This window comes from Ranitomeya imitator, chromosome 3 (genome assembly GCF_032444005.1).
Source record: "Ranitomeya imitator isolate aRanImi1 chromosome 3, aRanImi1.pri, whole genome shotgun sequence".
In the NCBI taxonomy this organism is placed as follows: Eukaryota; Metazoa; Chordata; class Amphibia; order Anura; family Dendrobatidae; genus Ranitomeya; species Ranitomeya imitator.
The window spans coordinates 743,462,099-743,475,772 of record NC_091284.1 but is presented as its reverse complement, the minus strand read 5'-3'; the positions used below and the strand labels follow the sequence as shown (position 1 = coordinate 743,475,772).

Here is a 13,674-nt window from a genome sequence, read left to right as displayed (position 1 = left end):
AACCACTGATGTACTTCAGTGCGGTAATGGGCTACGTTCCCACAATGAGCTTTTGGTGTGTTTTTTTTTTTTTTTTGTTTGTTTTTTTTCCTGCAGCAAAGCGCAGCGTCTTAGTTCCAGCAAAGTGAATAGGACTTGTAGAAATCTCCTGCCCACTGTGCTTTTTTAACGCTGTGTAAACTGCCCTGCAGTGTTTCAAATCCACAGGAGATATATATAAAATTTTTAATATTCATTTTCCCCAGTAGACTTCTAGTAGCTGTAGAAAATCCGCAGCCAAACCCTCCCGCGCGACACCATGTAATCCACACTGAAGTATAGCAATAAAATTGTCAAAGCAGAAAACTAGGACGTATGGAAAAACAAAGCGGCTTTGTTTTAAAGCATGACAGAAGAAAAAAATGCAGCATCAAATATGTGATCAAAGCGCATGTTAATAAAAATTCACAGAATCACAATGGAAGAAACAGAAGTAACCTAATTTAAATAAATAACGGGGCCGAAATTCTGCTACATCAAATGCTCATCGTGGGAACGTAGCCAGTTTCCGGCACCGCTCCAGTTCTCTTTACAATCATGTGACTGCAATGTCTGATTTGCCAGATCACACTGCGCTGTGTGCCGGACGCCGCTTTTAGGCCGGGATCACACATGCGAGATAAACGTCCGTGTCTCGCATGTGAAATCCAAGCTCTGGCGCCGGCACTTGAAAGCGGAGCGTGCGGCTCCATGTGTTGCTATGCGGCCGCACGCTCCGCTCCACAGTGCCAGAGCTTGGATTTCACATGCGAGACATGGACGGGTTTCTCGCATGTGATCCCGGCCTTACAGAGCAAGCTGCAGGAGTGTCAGAATAAGGCTCCATAGGCTTCCACTGTAAGAGTCTCAGAGCGCAGTGTGAGCTGGAATTGCAGTCACGTGAGATGACCAGAGCGGAGCTGGATACTGGGAAAGACTGCGATCAGTGACTGGATTCATGTACTTGTATTGCTTTACATACAAACCTTTGGGAAGTGCTTCTTTAAAGAATAGCTGATCTGCAGTACACAGCAGCGGCTGCCTCATAGCGAAGGGAGCCAGGGCTGTGTGTTTCCCTGACGCCGACTCCACAGCTCTACTGAGCATGTGCATAAAGTGCAGCACAGATTCACCTCCACTAACAGCCAAGATCAGGAACAGAACAGACACTTATAGGACATTTCATAACTTTCCCAAATTCCTATGAAAACATTTACAGCACATCCTGCATTGTACTACTGTACCCAATGTATTCTATATTTTAGGAGTTGGTCCACAGCCGTGAATGAAGCTAAGCTGTTCTTCTCCATTCAGTGTATACATCTGCCTGAAGCAGTTAACAGCTGATCAGTGGGGTGTTGGACCCCCCACCACTGTTATGATCCAAAAATACATTGTGTTTTGTTTTACACTTGGTTCAGTAAATATTCAGTTAAATTTGTGGTGCATTTAAGGACTATCGTGTCAAGAAGCCATTTTCAGCTGCGGGTCTCCCGTCTTGTTTTATTGAGCACACTATGATTTTGTGCAATGATCTGTGATCTTATCTTCGTTGCATAATATATAAAATGTTTCCATCTTTAGCCCCTTGAAGAACTTAGAGCCATCCTTGCTAACGCCTTGGAGCAGCTGAAGCCTGACCCGGGTATGTAATTTCTGCCTTGTTTCAAGAGAACCGTAACGGTAACAATAAGGGGTGCACACTTTCTGTGAATGGCAATTGTATCTTCGACAAACTTTTTTGTGATATTTGCCTTTTGCTATTTAATTCTGTTGCAGTAGATCTTATCAGAGAGATCTGTATATGTGTATATTTATATTCCTTCTCTCCACTTACTTAGTGGTTCACAATTTCCCCTCCCGCATCCAGAACAATTCATCCAGTCTGTGGGGTAGCTCAAGGCAATTTGTCAGGTTACACCTCCTACTATACTTTGTGGATAAGGGGGAACATAACTAGTGAAGGGAGGCATCGGCATATCTTGCTGACCTTTCTAACAAGTCTTTTTAGCACGCCCCAGAGCTGGATTTACATTTGCACAGGATAATACTATAATGTCCTCCATGTGGCTGCTGTTTCTGACCACTAAGGAAGGCTGGGTTCACATGGGCGTTCAGGGACTTTGTGGGGGCTGCGTACGACCTCTAAGCCCTGCCTACTTCCACATACTTCTGCATGCATCTTTCATACCTATCTTTAACATTGGGTACGCAGGACATGAGGATGCGTTATGACGCGCCTGCTGTCCGCACAAAATGCAACTTATTGTGTTCCAGTGCAGTCGGCAGGCACGTCAAAACAACGCATCCGCATGTCCTGCATACCCAGTGTTAAAGATAGGTATGCAAGACGCATGCAGAAGTAGGCGGGGCTTGGCAGAGGATGTACGCTGCCCTCCGAAAAGCCCCTGAACGCTAATGTGAACTTAGGGGGATTCCTTGTCTTTGTTAGGCTATCTGCTGTCTGTGTATGGCAGAAATCATAGAATGGTAGAGTTGGAAGGGACCTCCTGGGTCATTGTCCAACCCCTCTGCTCAAAGCAGGATTCACTAAATCATCCCAGATAGATGTCTGTCCAGCCTCTGTTTGAAGACTTCCATTGAAGGAGAACTCACCACCTCTCATGGCAGCCTGTTTCACTCATTGATCACCCTCACTGTCAGAAAGTTTTTTTTTTTTTTTTTTTTTTTTTGTAATATCTAATCTGTATCTTCTCCCATTCAGTTTCATCCCATTGCTTCTAGTATTTACTTGTGCAAATGAGAATAAAGATGATCCTTCTACAGTGTGACAGCCCTTGAGATATTTGTAGACCGCTATTAAGTCTCCTCAGTCTTCTTTTTTTTTTTCAAGCTTAACATTCCCAAATCCTGTAACCGTTCCTCATAGTACATGGTTTGCAGACCGGTCACCATTTTGGTCGCTCTTCTCTGAACTTGCTCCAGTTTGTTGATGTGGGTTTTTTTTTTTTTTTTTTTTTTTTTTTAAATGTGGTGCCCAAAACTAAGCACAGTATTCCAGATGAGGTCTGACCAAAGAGGAGTAGAGGGCAATAATGACTTCACGCGATCTAGACTGTGTGTACGGCGCTGATGACCCTTCATTTCACGGTGCCCCCTCGAGACTTCCCGTTTGAGAATCCCCAGTGCATGCTGAAATCATCGAGATGTAATCGGGGGCCAGGGCTGCTTTTCCCCACCCTTTTATTTATTCAGTGACGTCAATTTCAGGGGCTGGGCTAGTCCCTGCTCTGCTGAAATGTGTGTAGTGTTGGAGTAGAGGGAAATGTAAGGAATGTTTAATTAAAGCATATTAGAAAGGTAATAAGACTAGATTAACTGGACATTTTAGGATTCAAATCTGCTTTGTTTTTTTTGGACTATCCCTTTAAGGGCTTGTTCGCATGTTGTCTTTGAGCAGGTTATAATATAGGCTTCAGGTTTATTATCTGACATTTCAAGCTATGATTAGATTAAGGTTGTGTATATTTACACACTCAATCCTGATATAATGGAGTCAATGAATTCTAGGCATCCAGCCTTCAGTGTATGTATGTATGTATGTATGTATGTATGTATGTATGTATGTATGTATGTATGTATGTATGTATGTATGTATGTATGTATGTATGTATGTATGTATGTATGTATGTATGTATGTATGTATGTATGTATGTATGTATGTATGTATGTATGTATGTATGTATGTATGTATGTATGTCTATGGTCCCCGATTACTCATTGCTTTACTACTAACACTTAGTGTATACGTAATTTAGTCTCACCCATTATCTGCTTGTACTACTGCTTTAATTAAGAAAAATGAAGATGTCTGCTGTACAATTAAACACGTGAAAATCTTCTACTGGTTATAGAGGAAAGTGTGAAAAAAGAAAATGAGGAAGATCTGAAAACTGAGGAGTTAAAGACTGAAGTGAAGGATGAGACTGTAGAAACGGCCATAAAGGGGAAGAGGAGAGGTAAAGCCAGAGCCTTAAAAAATGAGCCACAAAGCCTGTGCACCCCCGACAGGCCGCCTGTTTCAGAGGCTACATCGGAGAATGGAGCTGCTGCATCATCAGTCATCAGATACAATGTCTGTACAACGCCACACTTGGAAAAGTAAGGGCTGCATGTTTTCTAGAATATTTATATACAGTATGTGTTAAACTGCAAAATATTTATCCATCGGGACAGCCCCATCTTTGTGCCCCCTGGGGGGGTATATAGCCAATAGAGTGGGGGTCCTACAACTTGGGACTCAATCTTATATACACTGCTCAAAAAAATAAAGGGAACACTTAAACAGAATATAACTCCAAGTAAATCAAATTTCTGTGAAATCAAACTGTCCACTTAGGAAGCAACACTGATTGACATTCAGTTTCACATGCTGTTGTGCAAATGGAATAGACAACAGATGGAAATTATTGGCAATTATCAAGACACACTCAATAAAGTAGTGGTTCTGCAGGTGGGGACCACAGACCACATCTCAGTACCAATGCTTTCTGGCTGATGTTTTGGTCACTTTAGAATGTTGGTTGTGCTTTCACACTTGTGGTAGCATGAGACGGACTCTACAACCCACAAAAGTGGCTCAGGTAGTGCAGCTCATCCAGGATGGCACATCAATGCGAGCTGTGGCAAGAAGGTTTGCTATGTCTGTCAGCGTAGAGGCTGGAGGCGCTACCAGGAGACAGGCCAGTACATCAGGAGACATGGAGGGGGGGCTGTAGGAGGGCAACAACCCAGCAGCAGGACCGCTACCTCAGCCTTTGTGCAAGGAGGAGCACTGCCAGAGCCCTGCAAAATGATCTCCAGCAGGCCACAAATGTGCATGTGTCTGCACAAACGGCTAGAAACTGACTCCATGAGGATGGTCTGAGTGCCCGACATCCACAGATGTGGGTTGTTCTCACAGCCCAACATTGTGCAGGACGCTTGGCATTTGCCACAGAACACCAGGATTGGCAAACTCGCCACTGGCGCCCTGTGCTTTTCACAGATCCAAGCCGGTTCACACTGAGCTCATGTGACAGTCTGGAGATGATGTGGAGAGTGATCTGCTGCCTGCAACATCCCTCAGCATGACCGGTTTGGCAGTGGGTCAGTAATGGTGTGGGGTGGCATTTCTTTGGAGGGCCGCACAGCCCTCCATGTGCTCGCCAGAGGTAGACTGACTGCCATTGGGTACCGAGATGAGATCCTCAAACCCCTTGTGAGACCATATGCTGGTGCAGTTGGCCCTGGGTTCCTCCTAATACAGGACAATGCCAGACCTCATGTGGCTGGAGTGTGTCAGCAGTTCCTGCAAGATGAAGACATTGAAGCTATGGACTGGCCCGCCTGTTGTGAATTCTGTGGCTGAATTCACTCCTGTGGTCACAAGTGGTACTGCAGCTTCTGAGCTTCCTCCCTCAGGTGTTCTGGTGAGCTCGTTGGCTGCTTTATTTAACTCCACCTGATTCTGTCTTCCTTGCTCCTTGTCAATGTTCCAGTGTTGGACCTGAGCTTCTGGATCTTTCCTGTGGCCTGCTGCTCTGCTTAGATAAGTGCTTCTTTGCTTTTGTTGCTACTTTTTCTGTCCAGCTTGTCTATTCGTTTTTGCTGGAAGCTCGGAGACGCAAAGGCTGCACCGCCGTGCCGTTAGTTCGGCACGGTGGGTCTTTTTGCCCCCTTTGCGTGGTTTTTTGCTTTAGGGTTTTTTGTAGACTGCAAAGTTCTCTTTGCTATCCTCGCTCTATCTAGAATATCGGGCCTCACTTTGCTGAATCTATTTCATCCCTACGTTTGTCTTTTCATCTTGCTAACAGTCATTATGTGGGGGGCTCCTTGTACTGTTATGTAGGCAATCCAGTGACAGTGTGCCAGCAATCAGAGCACATACAGTGATCTGACAATAACCCAAAAACAATAGAACGAGCTCTGAGACGTGGAATCTCTGTAGACCGCAATACCTGAACCTATCCTAAACACAACTAAAGGCAGCTGTGGATTGCGCCTGTCAATACCTATGCAACTCGGCACAGCCTGAGGAGCTGACTAGCCTGAAGATAGAAAAACAAGCCTGACTTGCCTCAGAGAAATACCCCAAAGGAAAAGGCAGCCCCCCACATATAATGACTGTTAGCAAGATGAAAAGACAAAACGTAGGGATGAAATAGATTCAGCAAAGTGAGGCCCGATATTCTAGATAGAGCGAGGATAGCAAAGAGAACTTTGCAGTCTACAAAAAACCCTAAAGCAAAAAACCACGCAAAGGGGGCAAAAAGACCCACCGTGCCGAACTAACGGCACGGCGGTGCACCCTTTGCGTCTCAGAGCTTCCAGCAAAAACGAATAGAAAAGCTGGACAGAAAAAGTAGCAACAAAAGCAAAGAAGCACTTATCTAAGCAGAGCAGCAGGCCACAGGAAAGATCCAGAAGCTCAGGTCCAACACTGGAACATTGACAAGGAGCAAGGAAGACAGAATCAGGTGGAGTTAAATAACAAAGCAGCCAACGAGCTCACCAGAACACCTGAGGGAGGAAGCTCAGAAGCTGCAGTACCACTTGTGACCACAGGAGTGAATTCAGCCACAGAATTCACAACACCCGCCCGTTCCCCAGACCTGAATCCGATTGACCACATCTGGGACATGTCTTGCACCATCCACCAACATCGCGTTGCACTACAGACTGTCCAGGAGTTGGTGGATGCTTTAGTCCAGGTCTGGGAGGAGATCCCTCAGGAGACCATCCGCCACCTCAGGAGCATGCCCAGGCGTTGTAGGGATGTCATACAGGCACGTGGAGGCCACACACACTACTGAGCATTATTTCCTTGTTTTGAGGAATTTCCACTGAAGTTGGATCAGCCTGTAACTTCATTTGATTTTGAGCATCATTCCAACTTCAGACCTCCGTGGGATATTAGTTGTGATTTAGGTTGATCATTTTTGTTTTATTGTTCTCGACACACTCCACTATGTAATGAATAAAGATTTACAACTGGAATATTTCATTCGGTGATATCTAGGATGTGTGATTTTAGTGTTCCCTTTATTTTTTTTGAGCAGTGTATAAGCAATGAGCCTCTAATAAATGTCCACCCTCTCTCTAAATGTCCATGTGTTACAGCGGAATGCCAACCTTGTAGCAATGCATTTCACCGCCTGCTGGGGAAAGGTTTAGCTGCCCACCGCTGCTCCCAACAAAGCCTTCTGCTTCCTGGCATCTCAAATAGAGATGAGCGAATTTACTCGGGTTCCATGCATGCTGTGCCTGTCACACAGCCGCGACACATGCAGCTGATCAGCCGGAGTAATCCAGGAATCCGGGTTCCCTCTGCAGCTTATTTGCCAAGCACTATTGCTTGCCGGATAAGGAGGGACCTGAACAAATTCACTTCTCTAGTCTAGAGCCTGGCTCCTGGCAATCTGCGCCAGACAATGAGGATACAACCACTTTAATGAAAATAAGTGTTTCTATAACGTTACTAGTTAAAGATCTCTAATTTTATAGTATAACATGCATTTACTGCTAGAACTGGCACCATTAAAACGAGTCCTTGTCACAGCAAGCAAGATGGCAGTCATCCCAAGGCTCCATGTTCTGTCTTGTAAAAAGTTGGCCATATCTTCTTTTTTTACATCCATTAGCTACTATCCACAGGTATCAGTCATGTGTTCCCACACTTAGAAGGAGGTCTTACTAAAATTTAGGAATGATTGCAGACGAGATGGCACGAAGCCCTTCATTTATTCAGATTTTTTTTTTTTTTTTTTTTTTTTTTTTTTATGGTAAAAGTTGCATAAAACTCATAACGAAGGGCATCTGGTGTGTGTGTAACTTTTGTCCACCCCTGATGAGTTGTGAGCAATTAACAACGTGGAGATTAATTTGTGTGACAGATTCTGGTCCCTGTATGTATTCACTGTGCAGACTTTGTTCTACATGGCCTGTTAATTACAGTGTATGGGGAAAATGCTGTATTGTAAGTTAATTTGACTGTACAACTGCATACATTAGTATATGGATATCGAAGACCTGATGAGGCTGGTGTACTTGCTTTGAAAATCCATGTTAAAATGACTGTATAGTCTGAAGTACGGCAGCCTCACTGAAAGCTGCGGCGCTCATTCATTATTACCACCATTCACACAACAGATTTTGGTTATATATTCTATCTCGCTTCTAATGCCTGACCGCTTATCTTGTTTTGTCCAGAATGAAGAAACTACGGATGAATGAAGGAGATTCTGGCTACAAGAATTACAAATTTCTCACCCCTGTCAGGCGCTCAAGCCGCCTGGAGCACAAATCTCACAGATTGCCAGACATGTTGAAGGACCATGACCCCTGCATATCTGGAATCGAGCAATTGGGAGACCTAGAGGGCACAGAAGCCTGCGCCAATGCCTACATCTTCCGAAAAAACAGTGCTCTTAACAAAGTTATTCCCAAAAGTGCAACCAAAAAATGAACCTCTTCCTCAGACTGAGATGCACTTCTTGATCCCGTCTCTATGGCTGAACTCTCATCTGCACAACACACTAATCCTTGTCTGTTTCCTGTGATGTCTGTACTACTGGAGATTCAGATTTCCTAATGGCCGTGAAGGAAACGCTCTCTGCATATCGGCCCATTAATGGCTGCCCTCCGCGGGCCACCGACCAGGGCATGTCTAGCCAGACACTCGCAAATGCACAGTTCCTCCTATAAGTTTATATTCCTAGGACTGTGCACACTGGACTCGTGGGACACTTTGGACCAATTGCCGCTTTATCTGTCGATCACTTGCAGTTTGGATTTGGTTCTTGTACAGCTAAAGCAAGCGCTTGTAACTTGTCTCACCTGTGGTCTGCTGGCCTGTGCCCCGAACCTAGGACCTGAGACACTGGTGCATGATGCTGGTTATGGTAATAAATCCCTCAGTCCTCCGCTGCCCCTTAGGAACTGATTTAGCCAAAGCACAGTGTGTTAATACTCAGTGTTCCTTTAAGAAAATGCTAAATACCAAGATTTGGTTTAAGCTTATATTAAAAAAAAAAAAAAAAAATTCTCATTCGCTGAACAAGAATTCCTGTAAACCTTTTACTCAGCAGCTCATTTGTATCCTGAAGTCTAAGGCTGTGTGCACACTGCGTCTTGGAGACGCCAGCGCAACCAGCGTTTTCTCAACCAGATCAGAAAAACTGCTGATATTTTCCTCTAGCTGAAGTGGCTTCCATCGCGGTTATACGGTATTTTTTGTGGCAGCGTCTTTCACTTTATACCAGTGTTTCCCAGATTCCCATCGTCACAGAACCCCACAGGTCGGATTTCCATAGTGTTGCTCAGGTGAGAATTCCCGATGCCTTTATGAAGCTTCCCTCACCTGTGCAATACCATGGAAATCCTGAAAACGTGACCTGTGGGGGGGACCCTGAGGACTGGAGTTTTGGAAATGCTGGTATAGTGAAAGACGCTGCCCAAAAAAAAAGATGGCATCACCGCTCTCTACTGTCAAGAATGCACATCCCACATCTGAATGCTTAGAATGCATATACTTAGAATGAGCATGTCACCACTTCTTAACACTTCAAGGTTTCCGAACCCTAAAGCTGTAAAACGCCGAGGGAACATGTGCACAGCAATGTGCTTTTGACATTGCTGTGCATTATGTTTATTTTATGGGGTGTTAATAAGGTGGAAATCTCAAAAAAATAAATAAATAATGAAGTGCTCACATAGCCTTCATTAGGAGCTCAGATATCACATAATATTCCCAAAACAGGATTTAAAGGGAACCTTCCTAGTAAATAACACTCTTCACCTGCAGCTATGGGGGTTAATTACGTTCTGACACCATGCGGTGCCTACACTTAATTTCCTCCCCGCAGCAGGGCTTTAACTTTATTCCCCCCTGCAGCCTCAGTCACCGGGGAGGTGTCAGCACTTTTTCAGTCACCGCTATGTGCATAGAGAGCGGTGGCAGTAACTGCGTCCCTGCCACTGACTGGCAGCTGCCACTCTCTATGCACATAGCGGTGACTGAAAAAGTGCTGACACCTCCCCGGTGACTGAGGCTGCAGGGGGGAATAAAGTTAACTTCTTACCTCTCGGTGCTGCATGGTGTCTGAACATTATTATCTGCAGGTCAATAGTGTTATTTTACATGACTGGGTGAGGTTTTCGATGCTGTATCTCTGCACCTGTTATGTATATTGGGTTACTTGTGTTTTTTTTTTTTTTTTTTTTTTTTCTTAGGCCGGGTTCACACTTGCGTGTGGCAGGTCTGCGTATGGCTGTGTAGTTCCTCTGCCTACTTCTGCATGCGTCCTGCGTACCTATCTTTAACATTCGGTACACAGGGGCATGTGTTGGATGCGGCGTTTTGATGTGCCCGCCGACCGCACGGGAAGGCAAAAAGTTGCGTTCCCGTGCGGTTGGTAGTCACGTAAAAAAAAACACTGCATCTGCATACAACGCATGTCCCTGCATACCCAATGTTAAAGATGGGTACGCAGGACACATGCAGAAGTAGGCAGAGGAACTACACAGCCATACGCAGACCTGCCACGCCAGTGTGAACTTGGCCTTAAGGCCATGTTCACACCATCCTTTTTTTTTTTAATGCAGAACCGCCGCGATTTTCCCGCTGCGGGTCCGCAGCGGTTTTCCATGCAGGGTACATTACAATGTACCCTATGGAAAACAGGAACTGCTGTGCCCACATTGCGGAAAATCCCAAAAAAAGGCCGCGCTGAATAGCTGCGGTAAAAAAGAAGTACCATGTCACTTCTTTTTGCGGAACTGCAGCGGTTCTGCACCCCATAGACCTCCATTGTGAGGTAAAACCCGCAGATGAAGAAAAAAATATCTGCGGGTTTTCTGCGGTTTGTGGTGCAGAACCGCTGCAGTGTGGCTGACCCGCCCCCCCCGTGCCCCAATCCCACCCCCCTCATGCTCCCATAAACACCCCCCCGTGCCCTCATTCCCCCCCCCCCCCCCCCCCCTTATACTTACCCGGCCTCCCGGTGTCCGTCCGGCCGTCTTCTCCCTGGGCACCGCCATCTTCCAAAATGGCGGGCGCATGCGCAGTGCGCCCGCCGAATCTGCCGGCCGGCAGATCCGTTCCAAAGTGCATTTTGATCACTGAGAGGTTATATCTCAGTGATCAAAATAAAAAAATAGTAAATTCCCCCCCCCCCCCCCCCCCTTATCACCCCCATAGGTAGCAACAATAATAAAATAAAAACAATTTATTTTTTTTTCCCCCCCACTACAGTTAGAACTAGGGTTAGGGTATTTTCAGCCATTTTAACACTAAAAAAAACTTCCTAGAAAACACACAAACTGCACTAAAAACCGCATCAAAAAACGCACCTGCGTTTTCTGCCAAGAGCTGCGGTTTTTAGTGCAGGGAAATCAGGAACGTGTGAACATGGCCTAACACATGTCTTAAAGAGCAGCTGTCATTTTAGTTTTTATTTCCTAAATCAATAGTACAAATGAAAACCCGCTTTGTAATAGATCTTCTGGAAGAATTCTGCCTGGCTCGCTCGCTCTCTCAGGACTGATCAATCATTTTTTTTAAATTCTCGAGTGCTGGGCAAAATGTGTATTCAGTGAAGACAGATTGTGCCATTACTGAGCCAGGAGGTTAGTTATCTTTAGAAGAATTTGTGTAGAAGATGATGGAGAAGCAAAAGGCAAAGCTGCTCCCTCCTCTACACAGAATCTTATCAAGAAAACTGATCTCCTGTCTCGGCAATGTCACAATCTGTCTTCGCTGAATACACATTTTAACCGGGAATCGAATTTAACGAATGATCTATCAGTCCTGACCGAGAAAGAAGCCGATCTTTCTGACTAGATATATTACAAAGCTGCTTCTCTTTATTGGTATTATTGATTTAGGAAATAAAAACTAAAGCAACGGCTGCTCTTTAAATAAAGCGGCTTTTGATTTTGACACTTCCTGGTATTTAGCGGTGATACAACTTTATTGATAGACATGTGGATTACACATGTTTTTGATAAATTTCCATCACGGAAACTAACCGCACGTGCGTGGCTTTTTCATGCCGAAAAATCAGCTGAAAATACTTGTTGGCAGCAAAAACACTGCATAATTTAACCCCTTAATCCCATATGACGTACTATCCCGTCCAGGTGACCTGGGACTTAATTCCCATGGACGGGATAGTACGTCATATGCGATCGGCCGCGCTCACGGGGGGAGCGCGGCCGATCGCGGCCGGGTGTCAGCTGCCTATCGCAGCTGACATCCGGCACTATGTGCCAGGAGCGGTCACGGACCGCTCCCGGCACATTAACCCCCGGCACACCGCGATCAAAGATGATCGCGGTGTGCCGGCGGTGCAGGGAAGCATCGCGCAGGGAGGGGGCTCCCTGCGGGCTTCCCTGAGACGATCGGTACACGGTGATGTGCTCACCGTGTACCGAGCGTCTTCTCCCTGCAGTCCCCGGATCCAAAATGGCCGCCGGGCTGCATCCGGGTCCTGCAGGGAGCACTTCCGGGTCAGGATCAGGCTGCAGCTGCAGCTCTAATCCTGCCCGGCTGTATGTAAGATCACCGATCTGATAGAGTGCTGTGCACACTGTCAGATCGGTGATCTGTGATGTCCCCCCCTGGGACAAAGTGAAAAAGTAAAAAAGAAAATTTCCACACTTGTAAAAAAAAAAATAAAAAAAAAATTCCTAAATAAAGCAGAAAAAAAAAAATATTATTCCCATAAATACATTTCTTTACATAAAAAAAAAACAAAAAAACAATAAAAGTACACATATTTAGTATCGCCGCGTCCGTAACGACCCGACCTATAAAACTGGCCCACTAGTTAACCCCTTCAGTGAACACCGTAAGAAAAAAAAAAAAACGAGCCAAAAAACAACGCTTTATTATCATAACGCTGAACAAAGAGTGGAATAACACGCGATCAAAAAGACGGATATAAATAACCATGTTACCTCTGAAAACGTCATCTTGTCCCGCAAAAAACGAGCCGCCATATAGCATCATAACCAAAAAAATAAAAAAGTTATAGTCCTCTGAATAAAGCGATGCCAAAATAATTATTTTTTCTATAAAATAGCTTTTATCGTATAAAAGCGCCAAAACATAAAAAAAATGATATAAATGAGGTGTCGCTGTAATCGTACTGACCCGAAGAATAAAACTGCTTCATCAATTTTACCAAACGCGGAACGGTATAAACGCCTCCCCCAAAAGAAATTCATGAATAGCTGGTTTTTGGTCATTCTGCCTCACAAAAAAAATCGGAATAAAAAGCGATCAAAAACTGTCACGTGTCCGAAAATGTAACCGATAAAAACGTCAACTCGTCCCGCAAAAAACAAGACCTCACATGACTCTGTGGACCAAAATATGGAAAAATTACAGGTCTCAAAATGTGGAGACGCAAAAACTTTTTTGCTATAAAAAGCGTCTTTTAGTGTGTGACGGCTGCCAATCATAAAAATCCGCTAAAAAACTCGCTATAAAAGTAAATCAAACCAACCTTCATCACCCCCTTAGTTAGGCTAGGTTCACATTGCGTTAATGGGTTAACGCTAACGGACAGCGTTGCACGGCGAAAATGTCACAATTAACGCCGTGCAACGGGTCCGTTAGCACAACCATTGACAGCAATGTGATTTTCAGGT

At 44.9% G+C, this 13,674-nt stretch overlaps 1 protein-coding gene across 1 annotated transcript in view; it reads left to right on the top strand.

The window, feature by feature from the left end:
• CKAP2 (cytoskeleton associated protein 2) overlaps nt 1-9,043 on the top strand; it is a 34,999-nt gene extending 25,956 nt beyond the window's left edge. The window contains exons 7-9 of the mRNA XM_069759905.1: nt 1,603-1,663; nt 3,894-4,140; nt 8,230-9,043. Coding sequence (XP_069616006.1) covers nt 1,603-1,663; nt 3,894-4,140; nt 8,230-8,485 — 564 coding nt within the window. The 3' untranslated portion in view covers nt 8,486-9,043. The remainder of the gene's footprint in view (nt 1-1,602; nt 1,664-3,893; nt 4,141-8,229) is intronic.
• The last annotated feature ends 4,631 nt before the right edge of the window (nt 9,044-13,674 follow it).